The 20,409-nt window shown below is 35.5% G+C and overlaps 2 protein-coding genes across 2 annotated transcripts; one reads left to right on the top strand and one right to left on the bottom strand.

Moving 5' to 3' along the window:
- Window positions 1–894: 894 nt before the first annotated feature.
- On the bottom strand, window positions 895–12,061 carry LOC100368639 (eukaryotic translation initiation factor 3 subunit H-like). The gene is made up of 7 exons (XM_002737526.4): window positions 11,998–12,061; window positions 9,794–9,950; window positions 8,799–8,966; window positions 4,880–4,979; window positions 4,185–4,331; window positions 3,789–3,924; window positions 895–1,594 (listed from the first exon to the last, which is right to left on the bottom strand). The coding sequence occupies exons 1-7, from the start codon at window positions 12,040–12,042 to the stop codon at window positions 1,379–1,381; spliced, it is 969 nt and encodes a 322-aa protein (XP_002737572.1). The 5' UTR covers window positions 12,043–12,061; the 3' UTR covers window positions 895–1,378.
- A 387-nt stretch (window positions 12,062–12,448) lies between these two features.
- On the top strand, window positions 12,449–15,678 carry LOC100368485 (rRNA-processing protein UTP23 homolog). The gene is made up of 3 exons (XM_002737525.4): window positions 12,449–12,828; window positions 14,122–14,310; window positions 15,218–15,678. The coding sequence occupies exons 1-3, from the start codon at window positions 12,655–12,657 to the stop codon at window positions 15,569–15,571; spliced, it is 717 nt and encodes a 238-aa protein (XP_002737571.1). The 5' UTR covers window positions 12,449–12,654; the 3' UTR covers window positions 15,572–15,678.
- Window positions 15,679–20,409: the final 4,731 nt, after the last annotated feature.

The raw sequence follows: 20,409 nt of genomic DNA, 5'->3' as shown, positions 1-20,409 counted from the left end.
TAAACACTACTGTATCTACCGGAAGTGACATGTAAACACTACTGTATCTACCGGTAGTGACATGTAAACACTACTGTATCTACCGGTAGCGACATGTCAACACTACTGTATCTACCGGAAGTGACATGTAAACACTACTGTACCTACTGATAGTTTACATTTTTCCAGAATGCGTTGAGTTGTAGTGAGTTCATTATGTTGCAAACACTATATAAAGTCCTTGATATATAATGGCTTGAAATCTAGATTTCCCAAGATTTAATTCAGTTCCCAGGCACATAATGCACCAGTAACCCATACCGCTTGATTTAAATTACCCAAGGTATCAAAAGTCTGAGAGATGGTCAATATGATAATGTGTTTTTCTAGGACAATTTTTATGTCTTAGGAGTGGACCATTAGAAACTACTGCAGGGGGAGACACGGCAGAAATACAGAGTAAAATATTTGTTTACATAAATTTTGCTGAAATATTTAGGCATGTAGAATTCTATGCTTTGTCTTGCATTCCTATGGTGCAGTGTATTAGACACCTGCCAAAACTATTTTTTTTCTTTTGTTCGTAAAATACAATGCTCCAAATAATTTTTTACCATATTTTTGACAGGTATTTTCAAACTCCTGGCTAATACCCTGATGGTGCAATCTCTTGAATACCATGGACATAAACACAACAACTCTATAGTGTCTCTAAACAGGCAATACACAGAATATAAATGAGTTCAGTCATAAGAGATGAAAGTGTTGACCAATTTTATTACAAGTTTGTTTCATGGCTTTAAAGATTAGATGAAATACAATTACTGTACATAAATACCTACTTATTTCAATACACAGTCTTTTTAGATCTCAGTTGAAAGGAGAAATGCATAAAAAGATTGCTGCTTTTAACGATAATACAGATCATTTCCAGGATTCTCGTGTACCAGTATTTGCCATTGTGTTTGATAATGTCAATAACTTGTCAAAAATTTGAAGTAGTGGATGATATACAAGACACTAACGTGCTACAGTCACTGTGCAGTGCATGTGTTTGAATTCTATGTAAACAAGTAATGTATATTCAGGATTTCATGATATTTCAAATTAAACATTGACAAGCCATATAGTGGGGCAACCATCATCATTCAAGAAGCCAGTTGTGTGCAATCACTTTAAATGTTGCTTTTTTTTATTTGAGGCATCGAAATTACTTCTTGTGCTGGTCTTGACAATCTTCAGTCATGATTATGAGGACTAGCTACCAAGCATTTTGAATAAAATGGTGGATTTGATGACCTACTCAGACAGAAATACCATGTGGGGGCTGTCATTCTAAATAGTCTGTGAAGACAACATGACTACATAATTTGACAATGAATGTGAACATCTAACAAGATTATTCTTGCTTGGGCTGCAAAGCTTCACACATAAATAATTTCCCAAAACTTTGAGAAGCAAATTGATTGACAAGGTCAGTATGATGTTTGATTTGTCCAGCTACCAGTAAGCTATCTAGTCTACTTGGCACTGTGATAGGTTTGAAAATCTTGCTGAGATCTTCTTCTGGAAGGGGAGCTTCCCCTCTTCCTTGTAATGCCATGTTTTCTTGTGTCTATAAAAAACAGTTCAGAAGTTAGTTAGCATGAACTAAAGGAATCTGATTTTGTGCACATGGGGAAAAAAAGGTTAAAGGGGAAGTCAAGCCAAACAAGATAATGCTCACTCAAGATGGTGGACTACATAATACTGATGAAAAGTTGAATAATCTAGATAATGAAAAGTGATATAAAACAAGCAGCCTCTCGGCTGAGATAGCTCCGCTGTTAGCAATGCACATTTCAATTAAAAACAGAAGAAATCATTAGAAAACAAGTACTTGTCCATATTGAAGGATATTGCTCTGGAACAGCATTCAAAATCAGCCATTTTGAATACATGTATATATATATTATTATTATACTTTATTTCAGACTCAAAGGTCCACAGAGAAATTACAACAGAAATAACATTATTTATAAAGAAGGCGTCTATAATTGCGCCAAAAACTAGACCTTAGGAATAAATCAGTATTTATACAACTATCAATTATACTATTGTCACTCTGAAACTATCGCTGTTTAAAATTGTACAATGATTTTCTATGAAGTGTTGAAAAATTGAAAATATTTCTCATGACACAATTAGCACTTGCACTTGCACATGATGTATAACGAATATATAAAATTTAAATATAATTTAAGAGATATGGCTCTAGAAGCCCAATCATTAAAACAAAATGGCCACCAGACAGCCATTTTGAATCCAATCTGAAAAATAAAATGACGTGCATCAGGAACCTGTAATGTCTAATATATGTACCAAGTTTGAACGAAATCCACCCATAAATGCTTGATATTTGATGATTGTTTAGCACAAAAAAGGCCACCATTTGGCTATTTTGAATAGGATCATCAAACCAATATATCTGTTTATCTATAACATGATGTATAATGAATATTTAAAATCTGAATATAATCAGTGAAAGCAAGTCAAGGATATGACGCGAGAACCACATTCATTAATACAAAATGGCCGCCAGTCGGCCATTTTAAATCTTATCTGAAAAACAAAATTATTTGCATCAAGGTCCCATAATGTCTATTGTATATACCAAGTTTGAACAAAATCCATCTGTAAACAGCCGAGAAATACTTGATTTTGATGATTTATAGCACAAAAATGGCCGCCATTCGGCCATCTTGAATCAGATCATGAAACAGATTGACGTGCATATGTATAATATCATGTATGATGTATGTGTGAAGTTTGATCGTGATTGGTCAAGGCATTTCTAAGATACAGGTCTGGACGCACGCACAGACGCAAGGACACACACACGAACACACAGAGGTCAAAACATAAGTCCCCCGTTTTCGGACTGCGTACATTGGGTAGACCTCTCTCAGATTTGTTCATTTCATGATGATATCTTCAATTCGCTAATTTTGGTGAATATTTTTGTCATTTTTGGTAAAAAGTGATATTTTTGACTTCTTGTTAAAAACCGCACGTCCAATTGCTTTGATATTACATATATAGGTACTACATGCGGACCTCTCTCAGATTTGTTCATTTTGTAATATCTTTAATTCTCTAATTTTGGTGAATATTTTTGTCATTTTTGGTAAAAAGTGATATTTTCAACTTCTTGTTAAAAACCGCAAGTCCAATTGCTTTGATATTACATATATTATAGGTACTACATGTGGACCTCTATCAAATTTGTTCATTTTGTAATGATATCGTCAATTCTCTAATTTTGGTGACTATTTTTGTCATTTTTAGTAAAAAGTGATATTTTTGACTTCTTGTTAAAAACCACAAGTCCAATTGCTTTGATATTACATATATATGTACTACATGTGGACCACTCTCAAATTTGTTCATTTAATGATGATATCTTCAATTCTCTAATTTTGATGATTATTTTTGTCATTTTTGGTAAAAAGTGATATTTTCGACTTCTTGGTAAAAACCACAATCATTTATGGTGAAAAATGATATTTTTGAATTCTTGTTGAAAACAGCAAGTCCCAGAGCATTGATACTATGCATATTGTTCATTTTCTAATGATATCTTCTGTTCTTTAATTGAAATGTGCATTGCTAACAGCGGAGCTATCCCAGCCGAGAGGCTGCTTGTTAAACATTCAATATTAATTTTGTATAAATACAAAAAAGGAGAAAATTCAGTTATAATATTTTGTATTACATGATTCTAATGAATATGGAAAAGTTCAAAGTTTGTTCAAAGAAAATACACTTACTCTCTTGTACAGGTATTGTTGTTTGGCTTGTTGTTGTTTACCAACATTTCTCTGATAATTTATGAATTTGTTTGTATCTTGATTCAGCTCATCAACACTGTCCATCAACAAACGAAGATTCTTCTTAAGCACAGACCTAGAGCAATAAAGATGCAGACAAATTTTTTTTGATTTTAAGTAAGATCTTTTAGAATATAGAAATCTATATAAATGCAACTTTTGTAAATTAGGAAACAACAAATTTGCAGAATTCTATACACATACCAGAAAACATCAACAAACTATTACATAGATCACAATAATTACTAAATAGAAGTTGCTAGGACACCACTTCATCTGATCATGGTTGCTAAGCAACTATATACTGATCATACTGATTTACCATATTCAACTCACCCTGTTGCTAGGTTCAAGAAATTTCCTTCTTTTGGTGGTGATTTATTTTCAATTTCACATAATAATGTATTAATTAGATGAGAATTTTTAATTACAATAGGAATTTCTTCAAACATCTGTTCATAACTGAGAGATGATTTCTTTATACTGAAATGAATTTAAAAAAAATAAAAAAGGTTAATTAAGAACTATGCATGTGAATAATGCAGACATACATTCAATGCCACATTATTGCACTACACTACACTACTACACTACACTGTACTACACTGCACTACACTACTACACTACACTGTACTACACTGCACTACACTACACTACACTGTACTACACTACACTGTACTACACTACACTACACTGTACTGTACTACACTACACTACACTACACTGTACTACACAACACTGTACTACACTACACTGCACTGCACTACACTACACTACATTACACTACACTACACTACTACACTACACTACACTGCACTACACTGTACTACACTACACTACACTACGCTGTACTACACTACACTACACTGTACTACACTACACTGCACTGCACTGTACTGTACTGTAATTCAATGTGCCATACAAGGGAATGAGAGGTTTGTTTGGAAACATTTAAACATAAAGCAACAAAGCATATACTGTAATGAGATTCAGCATAAACATTAATCACCCAAAATACTGGATTCCCTTACCTTTCTGGAGTGAAGTCCCCTTCTTTGTACATGTGCATTAACTGTGGTGTAAGTCTGTAAGCTTTTAAACACAGTGTGCCTCGTGTTGTTTTTATTGGATCTGGAGTAAGTAAAAATATGAGTAACGTAATATCAATGAACCAGTGATATTTTCAATATTCTCGTCTGAGATAGCTCCGCTGTTATATATATATATATAATAACAAAGCAAAGCAGACTTGTGGTTTTCAACAAGAAGTCAAAAATATAATTTTTTACCAAAAATGACAAAAATATTAGAGAACGAGAACCACATTCATTAAAACAAAATGGCCGCCAGTCGGCCATTTTTAATCTTATCTGAAAAACAAAATTATTTGCATCAAGGTCCCATAATGTCTAATGTATATACCAAGTTTGAACAAAATCCATTTGTAAACAGCTGAGAAATGCTTGATTTTTAGGATTTTTAGCACAAAAATGGCCGCCATTCAGCCATCTTGAATCAGACTGTGAAACAAATTGATGTGCATATGTATAATATCATGTATGTGTGCAGGGTTCTGCCCAGGTTGACAAGAGTGCCGGTCGCTCATTAATATTCATGAGCTACTTAATATACTTGATGTTTGTTTTGAGGTGTCAAGTCAGTGAACCCCACCAAAACCATGGTATGACACACTGGACACACAAATACGCCATGAACAAAAAATAGACAACAATTGTAATGCTACTATTAACTACTTCTTATTTATTTCAGAGAAATACTTTTTTGTTACAAATATATATTAGTAGTCAGATGCTGTTATTGATTATGTATATATACTGTTGTTAGATGTAAAATAACAAAGCCAAAATAAATACTGAAATGTGTTGTGTTGCCCATTTAATTATTAATATTATTATTACTGTGTTTTTCTCTTACACAACAGAGTGGAATAAATAAATAGAATAATACAAAATACACAAACAATTTACCTGACTGTTATGTAAAATAATTAAGTTAAATAAATAAATACAGAAATAAATGTGTCCATGATGTTATTTCATTGATAGCAAAGTTCATTTATTTCTTCAGGGAAATGCGTCGATTTTTTTTCTCTGCCCATTTTTGAATGGCGGCTTGGTAGTCATAACTGTCGGCAGTTGGGCCATGAATTGCGATCCGAACAAGATTATCCAGGCTGGTTTGGTTGAGTCGATTTCGTTGGATGGTTTTGACGAGCTTTAATTGCGAGAATGTTCTCTCGGAATCGGCAGTATGGCAAGGAAGAACTCTGTATATCTTTGCAAGTTGTGTTAAAGATGGAAAGACTTGCTGTACCATGGGCGATGTGCACAGATGGTCAACAATTGCGTCGGGCTTCAAATTCATCTGATTCAAGATGGACTCCTTAGTGTATGTAGTGAAGTGTGTCCACTGATTCACTGCGTCAGACGATACATCGCGCTGATCGGGTTTGGAAAGACGACTGACGTGGAGCAGCAAATCACACAACAGCAAGATTGTAGCAATAAATCGGTAACTGGACTAGAGGTGAAAAAAACCGACAGCTTTCACGTCACCACGTTCTTCTCCCTCTCGTTCCGAACTGACCAGGATACTGACATAGCTTTCTTTCAGTCTAGTTGCCGACATCTCGATACTTAGCAACCGAGTTGAAGACGGTTGGATGGGCTTCAGAACTTTTTCTCCTAGTGTTGTTTGAACTGCATGCAGACCGGCCATACGTACTGCACTGTTGTCATAGTAGTCGTACAACTGCCATAGAATTGTGTGGAATTTCATGACAAATGGAACTGCGTTAGCTGCTTGACACGACACAAGTTGGAGGCGGTGAGCGGAACATTCCCGGTCATCACTGCTGCGCCATCAGTGGCATTAAGTTGTTTGCCTTCAATGTACTCGGCTACGTGTCCGGCAATCGTTGATGCATTGAGAGTGACGGTAGATGATGGCTGTGTTATGTCACTTGACTTCAACGGCTCTATCATTTTAAGAAATCTGACACACAGTTGCCCAGATTCATTCAAAAAACGGCAGTTCAAAGTTAATTGTTCACTAACGCTGACGTCTGTCGTTTCGTCCAACATGATGGCAAAATACTCTGATTTCTTAAGTTGCTCAATAGTGCTTTCTTCAATTGTGGATGATAATATTGTTAACATTTCTTGGATTGACTTGTCGCTGCAATACGTTGCATTCTTGCTGACTCGTAGATTTTTCTTCACTGACAAACCGAGCTGTGAAAGTAGATCTAGTACTGGCTCGAAGTTTGTTGTGTGCGGGATACGTTGTTTCGCCAGGAAATATAAAACGGTGAAGGCCGATGTGATGGCATCTCTGTTGACTTCAGGTTGAATGATTTCCCCAATGTTTTGACTAGCATCGGCTGTCAACTCAAGTTTCGTGGCATCTTGATGACCTGTTGTCTGTTCGTGCTCCTTGACAGTGCACAGTCTGATATGCCTGGATGGGGTTTTATTCCATGTATCTCGATCATATGGACACATGTTGTACTTCTGACACAATTTGCAGTACATTCCCTCGCCAGGAATAAAATAAAGCCAGTCACGACCTCTGACCCACTCGTTTCGAAAACTTGAAGCTTGTTTACGCCGAGTAGGAGTCACAGATTATTCACTGGCATCGTCGACTTTCTGCACTCAAAATTTGTTTTTGCCTTGGTTGACATTCTTGCGTTTACTCAAGGTTATAAATTTCAGCATAGTGTAAAGTTCAGCGTAATAGATTGCATCGGTAAGTAAACAGTGTACTCTCGTGCTAGGCAGTGGAGGTTCTGATGATGTATCTTTCGTCTAACTTTTATGCAAAGCATTTCATTTGCTGGCACTTTCACAGCTCGAATTTTTACTTCAATCACAGTGACGTTTTAATTCACGTGATCAGTCAGTCTCGACTGTGGTGAGATAAAAAACTCAACGACCAGCAATCAATGTTTCACACTTCCATTGTTTGAATGACAGCCCACAAGTAGCGGCGAGCTCTGATCACTTGTCCTGGTAAAGGCGTGATATTTTTGCCATCAGAACAATCTCCGATCGCTAAAGAGGTGTCGAAACACCATAATAGAGAGTATAGCAACTCCATTCATTGATTTGGTCTTAACCAAAATCTGGACACCGGACGTCTGCAACGTGATCGCGTACCACCCAACCCAACATGAATGCGTACATTTCAAGTAAACAATAGTGCCGGCCGGCAACTTTTTGTGCCGGCTTTTTTATTCGAGTGCCGGACGGCACCGTCCGGCGTGGGCAGAACCCTGGTGTGAAGTTTGATTGTGATTGGTCCAGGCATTTCTAAGATACAGGTCAGAAGCACACACAGACGCATGCACGTACAAACACACGAAGGTCTAAACATAAGTCCCCGTTTCGTCATGAAATGAACAAATCCACCCAAGTATCCAAGCAACTTGTGGTTTTCAAGAAGAAGTCAAAAGTGTAAAAAGTTGATGTGGATGCCGCCGTATTATGACTAGCTCCACTTGACTAAGTTGACAGCAGAGTATTTACAACATTTTGTGATAAATGTCTAGTAATTTGTCTTTTAAATAGTCATTAGGACACGTATCATTCAGTTTCCATACTATTACTTAGCCTGACAAGGTCGTGTGAGTTGCGCCCGGTACTTCAAACCCAACACACGCCTGAGAGAACGATGTGGTTTCTCACCCCACCCCCAACCATCCGACAACTTTTTTTTGATTTGATAATTCATTGAAAAGCATTGCAAGAAGACCATTGTGACCTTTGAGAATTTGCAGTATTGATCTTGCCAACGAAACAAGGTGTTAGTGGGGTCTGATGCCGTTCAGCCGGTGAGGGTGCCACTCACGCCTACATGTCAGACTAACTATTACTCAGCATGAAATATATTTTTGAAAAAGAATAAATACAAGTAGATGTGTCTTACCATAGATGAGAACAACTGATTCTTCGATCGAGTGTTGATAATTAAACTGCGAATCTAATAACGCTTTATTCATAAAAGCCCCGTAGTACGTTGACTGATACCACCCAACATGGAGATGATCAATATTCACATGGCGTAGATTCCGCATCATTTCCATTTGATATTGTACTGGAGAATAAAAAATGACATACATTACATCATTATCATCACTTTCTGTGATTGGTCAGAATATATCCACATGACATACAACTTGGTAATACCATGCATTACAGAGAAAACAACTAAATTTTGCAGTAATATACAGACCCGTCAGAAAGTATTTACGCTGGTCTTTCTCCCAGGCTTTTGAAGCATCACGTGGCACTTGGACACTCGCCTGTGATGCTTGCCCTGAATCCGTGATGCTAAGTGTCAGTCTCATCTTGCACAAATTTCAAGCAATAACATGCATTGATCGAAAGGTAATCCACTTTTGTTAGCAACACAAAGACAGTGATATATGAACGAAAGTCTAAGTCTTTCAGGGGTGTGTCATCTCTATATCCAAAAACAAATACTTGAGTAATAATAGTTTAGCCCATAGCGACAACAACGCAACAAACTCAAGTCTCACAAATGCAGCGTTTGTCATAAATATCTATTCTGATTTGCAGTTATAGTGGTTATTTGCAGTTTTTCTCAATTGTCGTTGACACAAATTATCATAAATAAAAAACAATTGACATGTAACATTGGCACCCTATTTTGATTTTTAATTAACCAAGGATTCTAAAATGTGTGCATTTTGACACCTAACATTCAGATACTGATGATCGAAACAGAACAATGCAAGCTTTTTACAAATAATTTCAGCTGGATGTACGTTGGTGGGCGGGTGTTGAGAGTTACTGGGCGGTCATAAAACTTGATGGGCGGGCTGCCCACCTAAAACCCCTTGTGGAGAACACTGACAATAGTCTCAAGATTGTGAGGAACCTAGAGAATTGATTTCATACCTTCATCAAAGTCTTCATCATCAGTATGCCGTGGAAACGGAAAACAGTTTGTAATTTCTAATGTATTGTCAACTACAAGCCCTAATAATACACCTTGCACCAATTCACTGCCTCCAGTACTCTCTTCCTGACAGTGTTTGACAATTTTCAATACAACCTGCAATATGTAGAATCAGTATTAGAAACAAAGAGAACATCAATTCATATTAACAATGTTTTGATTTGTTAATTAACCCTAGCACTGACCCTTTGCATAAATTCTAACCCAAGAATTGTACACCATGAAAATTTGAATAAAGGACAGTGATCGTCGCAGAGTAAGTGTTTAAATTTTGAAAAGACAACAGATGTGTGTTGTATACATTGCATGGAATCAGACGTGACATGTCATGACAATCATTCATTTCAACCATACAAATTAATGCATGAATTAGTTTAATAAAAACAATTAAAAAAACAATTTTAGAGTATTTTTATTTTAATAATGATTCCTTATTTTCCCCCAATGTGTCTGAATAAATACATTTGTACAAATCAGGGCAAGATAGAGCAAGCAAATTAGATACTCCACGATAAGCATTACATCGCTATCAGCGACTTCTTTAGTCTGAGATGCTGGCTTGAGTAGTGCTGTCGGCAGCCGAACAGAATCAGAGCTCACTAATGCCTCAGAGAATAGTGTAAGATCAATACTGCGAATTCAAAAAGTTCACACCTTTTTACAATGAGTTTCAATGAATATTCACTTTGGTTGCCATGGTAACACTGTCAATCAAAGTTGTGTTTGCATTGTCGACAAAAATCAGACTGTTTTCAACAAGATAATAAACATTGGGCAGAAATTTGCCAGCACCTTATCACACATTATGTCAACAAACAAATAAACTCTTTGATGGCTGTCACTATCTGGCGTTCCTGCAATTTGAATGGTACCTTCAAAAAATTGTCGAGGGAAGAGAAAAACTACTTCGTTCTGTTGAACGTGTGTTGGGTTTGGAGCACCACGGAGGGAGCAACTCACACGACCTTGTCAGGCTATGACTTCACATTTCAAAAACAAATGTTATTCTTTGCAAAACAAAGGCATTCCTTCATCTATTTAAAAATGTATCATATTATATATACTTGTAATTGCAGTTATTGGTCGATTGAATAACAGTGAAACATTTTCAAATGATGTTATTGCACACTGTGCTCATTGATTGTCTTATTTATTTTAGTTTGAATTGTAAAAGTTTATAGCGAGCACTTTGTGAGCATCCCCCATCTGAACTTTATGAATAAGATGTGTTTATAAGAAGTGTATGGAAGAAATCTATATATAGCCAAAGAGTCTGTAAACGGTGCATTTCCGGTCAATGGGTGAGACCATTTTGTTGGCTGTTTCACAAATTATTTGAAGCGAAACTTCTCATTCATGAAAAGACTTAGAATGTTGATAAGGCAATTGTTTTCTGGCACTGACTGAAAAAAGTCGAATTTTGAATAGCGTTTTGACTGACCCAAGATTTATGCATGGTGTCGTCTTGAATCCCGCTCCCGCCCGCTCGCATGTGTACTAATAACTCGACTCCAAAGTTCACTCACTTCAAGGTTCTATAGTTGAGTCAATTTTATTTTTAGTAAATCAATAAACTGGTCGGCTGCGCTTGTTCGCCAGGTATTGCCAGCTACATATTAAATATTTATAATAACGAAGCCAAGGAAATGCATTTGTTACACCTTCTAGTGTAAAAGTAAATATGATAATTGTGAACAGAAAACAAGAAATCGCAAATATTCCCCACAAATCTAAAAAATGGTAATTTTACTACAATTCATTTTGAGACATTCAGTAAATTTTTAAAAAAAAATCACAATTTCCTTAATGGCAAAAAATGCGTACCATTTTCTCCTGTTGTCAAAAAGAGTTCAATCGTAGTACTTATAATTATTATTGAGCATCTAAAACGGTTTCCAAACATTATAAAGCCGTTGTTGAAATATCAATATGTTACATTAGTAGGATTTATTCAGAACCACGGGTCAGCTGTCAGGCTTTAATCGTAAACACAACACAGGCGATCGCAACTACATTGCCGTGCGGTAACATACAAATATAAGCAATGGGTCAATATCACAACATTTAGTACAATAGCCAATACTCATAAATCTGATATTATTAAGCACAACTGACACAAATATGTGAACAAAAAGGTACTTACCAAGCCGTCAATTTGCACACGTGCAACCGGGGAACTCGCCGCCATTTTGAAAACTGAAAGACTGGAGAACTCTCGGGCTCGTGTGCGAACAAAAATAAATATATAAAATATTTTAATAATGATAATTTTAAGATACACATGTTAATTCATTATATATATTAATAATCTTATATATAAGCGTGCATATTTGGTTTCTTATAAATTGTTTGAAATTAGGATAATAATAAGATAATATTATTATTTTGTCGAACGAGGTTACCGATCTAAAGGCGCGTCCTGTACCTATGGTGTTGATCACTTTGTTCATTAGTTATGCTTGTTAATGCCAATAAACCGACAACGTAAAGTGTTGAATGATGTCTGATATATAATTTTGTGTTATATTAATCTGCCCTCTAGAATAATACATATCACATTATTAATCTACCCAGAATGCAATTTCCAAAATGTCAGCTTTCATGTCGGCGTCCGGCGTGTTTCTGTTTTAACACGTTGTTTACCTTACCGTGGTCTGGTTTACACTACCCATTCATTATAATTGCTTCATCTACTACAGTATTCGCATACTAGTATATCCGTGACATTTCCGGTAATTCACGAGTTGGTTCAATATAAGAGTAATTTCTCAGACCGTGCTTCTCAATCTCAAGTTCAAAAATGAAAATTAAGCGCTACAAGTTAGCTAGGAAATATCTAAGTTTTTATCGGCATAACTACGGTTTCAGACAACCTCACCAGATACTAATTGATGGAACATTTTGTAAAGCAGCTCTGCATTTCAAAATCAATATCAAAGACCAAATGTCAAAGTACCTTGGAGGTGAAATACAGGTAAGGGAGTTGATATTTTAGGGATGGGCCAATTTAAAAAGGGGGTGGGGGATCACTCCAGCATGACAATCACTTTGCTACTAATGGGCTAAGTATAGTAACCCCCCCCCCCTCCAAAAAAAAAAAAACGCAGTCAATTACATTCCCATGAAATTACAACCACTTGGCACAAGGTATTATTCCGGGTTTGAACAAAATGAGGAACAGTGAAACATTGGTGGTAATTTGAGAAATAGGGAAACAAACCTCATATCGCAATGAAAACAAGTTTAAATCTATTGTCACAATTACTCTATCTGGGAATTATTATTCCCCAGAAGCCGAGTATTCTGGGACAAATTAACGTAAAAACCTATATACTCAAAAGTAAAAACTGCTATATTTTGTATTTTTGAGTTCTCAAGCATGTACCGTAATCATGGTTTTGCGGTTTTGCGAAATTATTAAAACATGACCCGCAAAACTACAACTGCTTAAGTTACTTATGACCTTTCTACATGTAGATACCAAGTGATACATTTACCTTTATTGAGAACACAACATCCTTCGGAAAGGATGAAAAGGGTTACATTCCTTACATTGTAAAACCAAATTCTAATAATTCTAATTCTAACAAGCTAACAACTATACTACAACTGTACTATTTCAAAATATCAGCGATAACAAAAATACTACAAAATTACAACTATAAAATGGTCTAGAATTAAAATAATAACAAAGACAAACACAAAAGCAAAGAAAAAAGAAAAAGAAAAAAAATGTGCTTACTAATCTACCGTGTGTAAGATTGTAGCATTTGCAAGAAATATAAATATCCTATGAATCTTTAGTCAGTTTACTTCTGATCATAGATACGTTATTATCGGTAATATGTTTAATGAATTATGTGAAGAAAGGTCATCCATTGGAAATTGTCATACCTTTGAATGTTTTGAGTATTATTTGGTCAGTTGTGAGTAAAATCTAGCATCTTGAAACTTGCTCAAATCATGTTCCTGTTCCTTGTCAATTAAGACTTGTTGCCTAGTAGCTCTGAATCAATATTTTGTTAATAATTTAAATGTAATTCAGTAGTCATACCAATTGAGACACTCAATGTTTCCGGTTTTCACAAAATTTCTAGAAAAATGACTGAAAATGGTTTCTAGTTGAACCCTAAGAATGCCAAATGTGCAATTTTGTCAACTTTCAAAAAATTATATTTTTTTCAAGCAATTTGATCAAAAACTGTAGATAGTGGAAATGTTTTGGTTCTTGTTGCAATTATAATGTCTGTCTTATTTTTGTATGCAGTTACTAACAACACAATGCTGTATTCTTGAAGCAGAATCTCTTGGAGCATCAACTTATGGAGCAATGCTGGTTTTAAAGAGATTCCAACTACGTATATGTGGTCATAGGAACAACCCTGTACCAGCAGCAGAGTGTATACAAAGTATGATTGGTGCAGACAATAGTCACCACTATTTCGTGGCCACACAGGTATTACATAACAGAGAAGGTTCCCACTCTTATTGTGTATATATGCAGCATATATAGGGGTTGATAATGAGAAACTCGGGTGGGGGGGTGGGGTGTTAATCACTTGGGGGATTAAATGAAAGTTACTGTTTCTGAGGTCTCTCATCTTCGCCAGCCAAGGAATTTTTAGGGTCACCCCTCCAAACTAACCCTTGGCAGATTGAACCACGACAGTGTGTATTCAATAGCCGCTCTTAATGACAAGGAGGGGAGATGCGACAAAATAAACGGCCAATCAGTTATCTTGTATCAAAATACAGTAGTGTTATTTTTAAAATGCGAAAATTGTGCAACAGTTCAACTCTTGAATGATCAGTCGAGTAGAGTTTCTGAGATTTTCTTTCAGAGTTGACAGTTTTATTACTTTCTTAAAACATGGTCGACATAAATATTTGTCACTTTGCTGACGAAGTATGCATGCAATGTTGGCATAAATAATTGTGGAAAGCAGGGTGAAAAAATGTAGCGCCGTTTTTTGGGGTTGGCAAACGACCTAAACACACTCTGCACGCACCGTTACTAGAATAATTTTGAAGTAACCGTGCTACACATCGCCATTTGTTGGTGGAGTTGGCAGTAAGTCGGCAACAACGAACTGTGCGATTCAAACGATGGAGGTCTGTAAGATCTCTACATCACCTAGGATTGGGAGTCAATTGATCTTCTTAGCCATGCAAATTAATTCCAATGTCACACCTACTATGTACTGCAGTGAAACAGGTTAATTTTACCCTACTAATGATTGTGATCATCATGCATGAATGCTTTGTGTATTGTAGATGTCTCAGAACAGTACAATATGGTAAGTTTATAGTTGTAAATAATAAAATGTTTCTGACAATGTTTCTCTGTACCATCATCTTTACAGGACCCAGGGTTGTCTCGTCAAATGCAAAAGGTTGCAGGAATTCCACTTCTGTATATTAACAATGCAATTAATTTTGCAAAACCATCAATAATCACGACGAAAACAGCTGAAAGATCTATACAAAAAAAAATAAGACCATCACAGCAAGAACACGAGACAATAAAAAAGTTGAAATCATTCGTTGGTACTGATAAAATAGAAACAAAAATACAGAGAAGGCGGAAAATAGCGAAAGGACCTAACCCTTTGTCATGTAAAAAAAAGAAGATTAAGCGTCTTGATGAAAATAAAGAGGGACAGAGAAAAAGAAAAAGACGGAAAAGAACGCGTACATCAAGCCATACAACTGTGTAAAGGTGGAGTTTAAAACAATTAGACAGATTTTGTCTTGGACAGGGTTGCAGTAATTGCCTGTCCCTTTACTGTAAATAAAGATGCAATGTTTTGGGCATTTATGTTTACCCTGTTTGTGAGCATGTTGTTTCACTGATATCTCGATAGTCCTTTAAATGTCTAAGTTAACTTTATTAAGATTGGATTTATTTTTCAATATTGGTGCTAAAATTGTACCCCTGACACATTTCAGTAGTGGCTTCTGAATTTATGTATTGTCTTTAATGATGAGCATAAAAAAAAAAACAGATACATGCAAGTGTAATCACGGGCCACTTGCTTACTCTTGGTCAGTAGAGTGACCACTTCATGACTTGGATGATATAAGAAAACAGAGTTAAAGCCATGGGGTTGCTTGCCACTAGAAAAAAAAAGTTGAGGAGAAAGTTGCACTTTAACTTTCAGATCAGAAACATCCATTTTCCTGAGAGAAAATACAATGGTGTGACATTATGGTTGTGGTTTAAAGGCTTGTAGTTTGATGATTCAGACCACTCTTTTAGTCAGTCAGTCAGTCTGTTGTTTATCCCAGTTGTCAAGTTAGGGCCATTTATGAATTTCAATAAATTTTTTGAAGTACTAATCATAAACTTGTAAATCTGAACCGTATTTTGAAGTTTGGACTGTGTGGAAGCCTAGCTTTGGATCTATAGTTCTACTTGTGCCCATTTTCATCATTTTTTGGACTTTTTTTACAATTATTCTGTTTTGTCAGCACAGTATTTAACTTAACCAAAGGGGACATTTTGTTTCGCCCTCTTCTATAGTTTCATGGCTTGACTGTGCAGACAAAATTGTGAAAAGAGTGAGGATACATTCTTTCGTATATTATTATTCTGAAATCCAAAACAGTGTTCACTGTATGACCAAGTACACCGGTATTTGTTAGTTAATTGGTGGTGCACTTCCTCTGTTGTTCTTTGACCTTTCATTGATAAAATCTCCTTACATAGTCCTATATAGATATTTACAATCATGGCTTAGTGACCAATTTGGGTTACGAGTCGTTGAATAACAATTTTACCAGAACTTGATGGGAGCTGCATTCATGCGTGAGACATAGAAACAGCAAAACCTGTGGGATTCGTGATGCTATATCCATTAACATCATCATGTTTGAAATATGAATGATTTACTATTATTACAAAAAAAAATATTTTCATTGAGTTTCATGATATATTTGCATTTTAACAAATTAGAAAAGTGTGATTATTTAAAGTTTAGCGAAAATTGATATATATATATTGACAACTGAATGTAGATTAATGTTTCACTAAACTTGATCGAACTTGAAACTGAAATTTTAATAAAACTTGTGTATATATTACCCGGTATATATTACTGAATAATTAATACTTATTTATAGTTTGCAAAAATTGATCAATATTGACACCAGTCTGTCGTCTTTGCTGAAAAAATTATATAATATTTGATTTATTCCATAGCCTCATGAATATACCCAAGATACGATTTGAAGTTCAATTTGACGAAAATTTATCAAACTTGACGCTGTTTTTTTGTTCTGAAAAATCATTGGACATATATTTGACTTATTGGATGGTTTTGGCTGAATGAATTTTCCTGAGATGTGTAGATAGTCGGACCTCTATAGTGTCTGAGGTTTGACCAAACTTTATAACTATTGAGACGTAAAACATTAAAATTTATACATTTAAAATGGCACTTCAAATTTTGATGATGAATTATATTATGGGCTCTTAATACATAGAACTCGCCCAATGGGAACGTGCCCCTGAAATGCGCCTCGTTTTTTTGGATTTTAGGTATAAGTATCTGTCTTATTTCTGGTCAAGATAGGTATAAATATTGGTAATATTTTCTTGATTTGGTATACTTATGGGTTCGTATATCAGCGACTTTCTCCACCTCAGATCCTCCATATATACATCAACCCGGAAATAAAACAAGGCAATCAATACATATTTTGATAAATCAATATACAATGCTGTCGGCTAATGTGCGCTTCTATTGGAGATGCTCTTCTAATAGAGCAAATACGGTAAATTTTTCATTTGAGATAAACCGTGATGACAGAAATGGAACTTTGGTATAAATATGGGTATAGATTTTGCCACCATCCACGTATAAAAATGGTCACACTTTGAGCACTCGGAGCGACATCCCTTCCCAGCTATGTTTCACCCCCCAGGGAGGGGGATTTCAGCGATCTGTTCCCGAAGTACGCCATAGCTCAACATGAGATCAGAGTTCAATTCAGTATGCATATGCAATAGGCAAATTGTGGAGGTGGCAACCTCTTGCCATGGTTAAAGGGCGGCTGTCGTGCCGCGTCCTGTTCGATATGGGACTCATAGCTACGTATACAACGCGTGTAAAATACATTTACGTGAAATTCGAACACGCGCTGTGCTACGACCACCGCGCTTTAATCGCGCTGTTGTGGAATTGTGATAAGTCTTACAGTTAAACTTTGCACGAAAAAAAAATTATGTCGTCCCCATGGATGAATTAGAAGCACCGTGCACATTCTAATTTGGATATGAACATCCCAGAATGTGCCATGTTTTCACATAATTGGTGATTTAAAACTTATTAACGTTTGTTTAGTTTGACATTGAGGGCGCACTAAGCCTGGAATTTTTCTGCCGGTACAGTACATGGGGAAAGACTATCGTGACTGGAGATGTCCTCTTATGTATTAGCTAATTTTGATTGTTATAATATTTGTACAAGAAAACCACACCATAGGAGTAACAAGGTGTATAACAACACACACAATGTCGATCGCTGTAGTGAAAACATTGGTACACGCGTCCAACAGAATTTCTGGAATTTGGCACTATGACAACTGAATGATCTCAATCTATGGCGCCCTCGTAGTTGGGTCTGTTGGTTTGGTGAATTCTCGAAGCATTATGCCATGTTTACAAATCACGGGCGCTTACTTAGTTGACAGAGCGGATATGACGCAGGTAGCTACAAATTCATTGGGTTATGCTGTACTACATTCAACTACTAGTAAATCTACTCCCATGCGAAACACCTTCACTATCTGTTGCATAGACTGACCCAGCTATGACAATCTATTTTTTTTTTTAAATTTTGGTCCAACGCGAAAATGCAAAATGCATCAATGCAAAAAAATCTGCAAACTCTTGTAAGAATTTATAATTTTAAAGCAATAAGATTGCCAGTCTAGCTGTTGCGTTGAATCTCAGACTACTGAAGAAGTCTGAGGTTGAATGGCACCGGATATTCGGCTGTCGAATCTTAAATGCAGTTGATCGATATTGTTATCAATGCGTGAGAGATTTATCCGTAAAATCGAAGCACGACGCTTGTAGTGCAATATGTCTTAAATTGAACAGAAGTGTGTGACAATGTGAGCACATTATTTTAGACGAATTCTCGATTTTGTGATAACGTAAAAGATAAATTCAGAAGCTGCTTAAAAAATATACTTGCACTTCGTGCACATTAAGTCACCACTCGCTACAAATTGAACGCGGTTGTCATTCTAATGTACCAGCCTGAGTCAATGAAAGAATCTGTCAACACTGTGATGACACTTATACTTTATTAAACACGTAAAATTCCCCAGGAGGAATTAAAATGGTTACATTTACACTAAACAAAACTAGACTAATAATACAAAACATTAAAAAAATAATATTAATAATCGAAATAAAAACAAACAAAAAAACATGAATAGTAATAAATCCCACTAACAGCAATAATAAAGGTAGAAGAAACCATTGTTAAAAAAGTAATAACAATAATGATGCGTTAATGCATTAAGGGTTAACAATTTTGGAGGTGTTGCTGTCTTAAGTCGAGGGCAGTTTTAATGAATTGTCCGAGTGTGATATGAAATGAGGTAAAATTATAACTCATTGTCAGTGCAAATTGTTCATTAATTGTAAAATTATCAAAATTATTAATTTGTTTCTTACACTTCTCAAATATTAATTTTCTTTGGTCATTGTAAAATGGACAAGTCATGATGAAATGTTGTTGGTCTTCTATTTGGTTCTTTTGTGCAAAGTTCACATATTCTTTCTTTTACAGGTGTTTTTGGTTTAGAATGTCGTCCTGTTTCTATTTTTAAATTGTGGTTGCTTAGTTGAAATTTACATAATGTTTGTCTTAGTTCAACATTTTTCAGTGATATCAAATAGTTTTCTAATTCAAATTTATTTTTAAATTTTCTGTATGTTCTCAATTTATTACCCTCTCAATCATTATTCAATTCTTCTTTCCAGTACTGTTTAAATTGTTTTTTCAATTGTATTTGTAAATTTTTGTTTTCAGCAGTTGTTGTTATTCGGTCCAAATTAATTGTGTCACTTTCATTGATGTTGTTTAATTGTGTCGTTATTGCGATATACCATTTACTGTTCATTTGCTTGTTTAGTATTGCTGCTTCTTTAATTAGTACGTTAGGCGAGTTTATTGCGCGGTTGTAGTATTTGATCATTTGTTTTTGTATAAATAAATGTAGCGGATATTCACCCAATTCTCCGTATATTGCCATTATGGGAGTGTTTCTCATGATACCGAGAATAAATCTGCAGAAATGTAAATGGATATCTTCAACTTCCGATTTATAAGAACTCTCATGGCCCCATATGTCAGAATAGGTCTTACGAGCCTATGGAATAGGAACATCAATGTTTTTATATTTATATTAGGATTTTGTTCTCGTTTCCCAATTAAAGTGAACATGGCCTTTTGACCTTTATGTTTTAAGTTTTTTATGGCTTCTTTGAATTCCCCATGATACCAAGATAATTGATTTTTTTAACAATATCAATTTC

The sequence above is a fragment of the Saccoglossus kowalevskii genome, chromosome 18 (genome assembly GCF_978046115.1).
Source record: "Saccoglossus kowalevskii chromosome 18, keSacKowa6.1, whole genome shotgun sequence".
NCBI classification, from domain to species: domain Eukaryota; kingdom Metazoa; phylum Hemichordata; class Enteropneusta; family Harrimaniidae; genus Saccoglossus; species Saccoglossus kowalevskii.
Note: the sequence above shows the minus strand (reverse complement) of the source record. Positions and strands in the feature narration are given on the sequence as shown.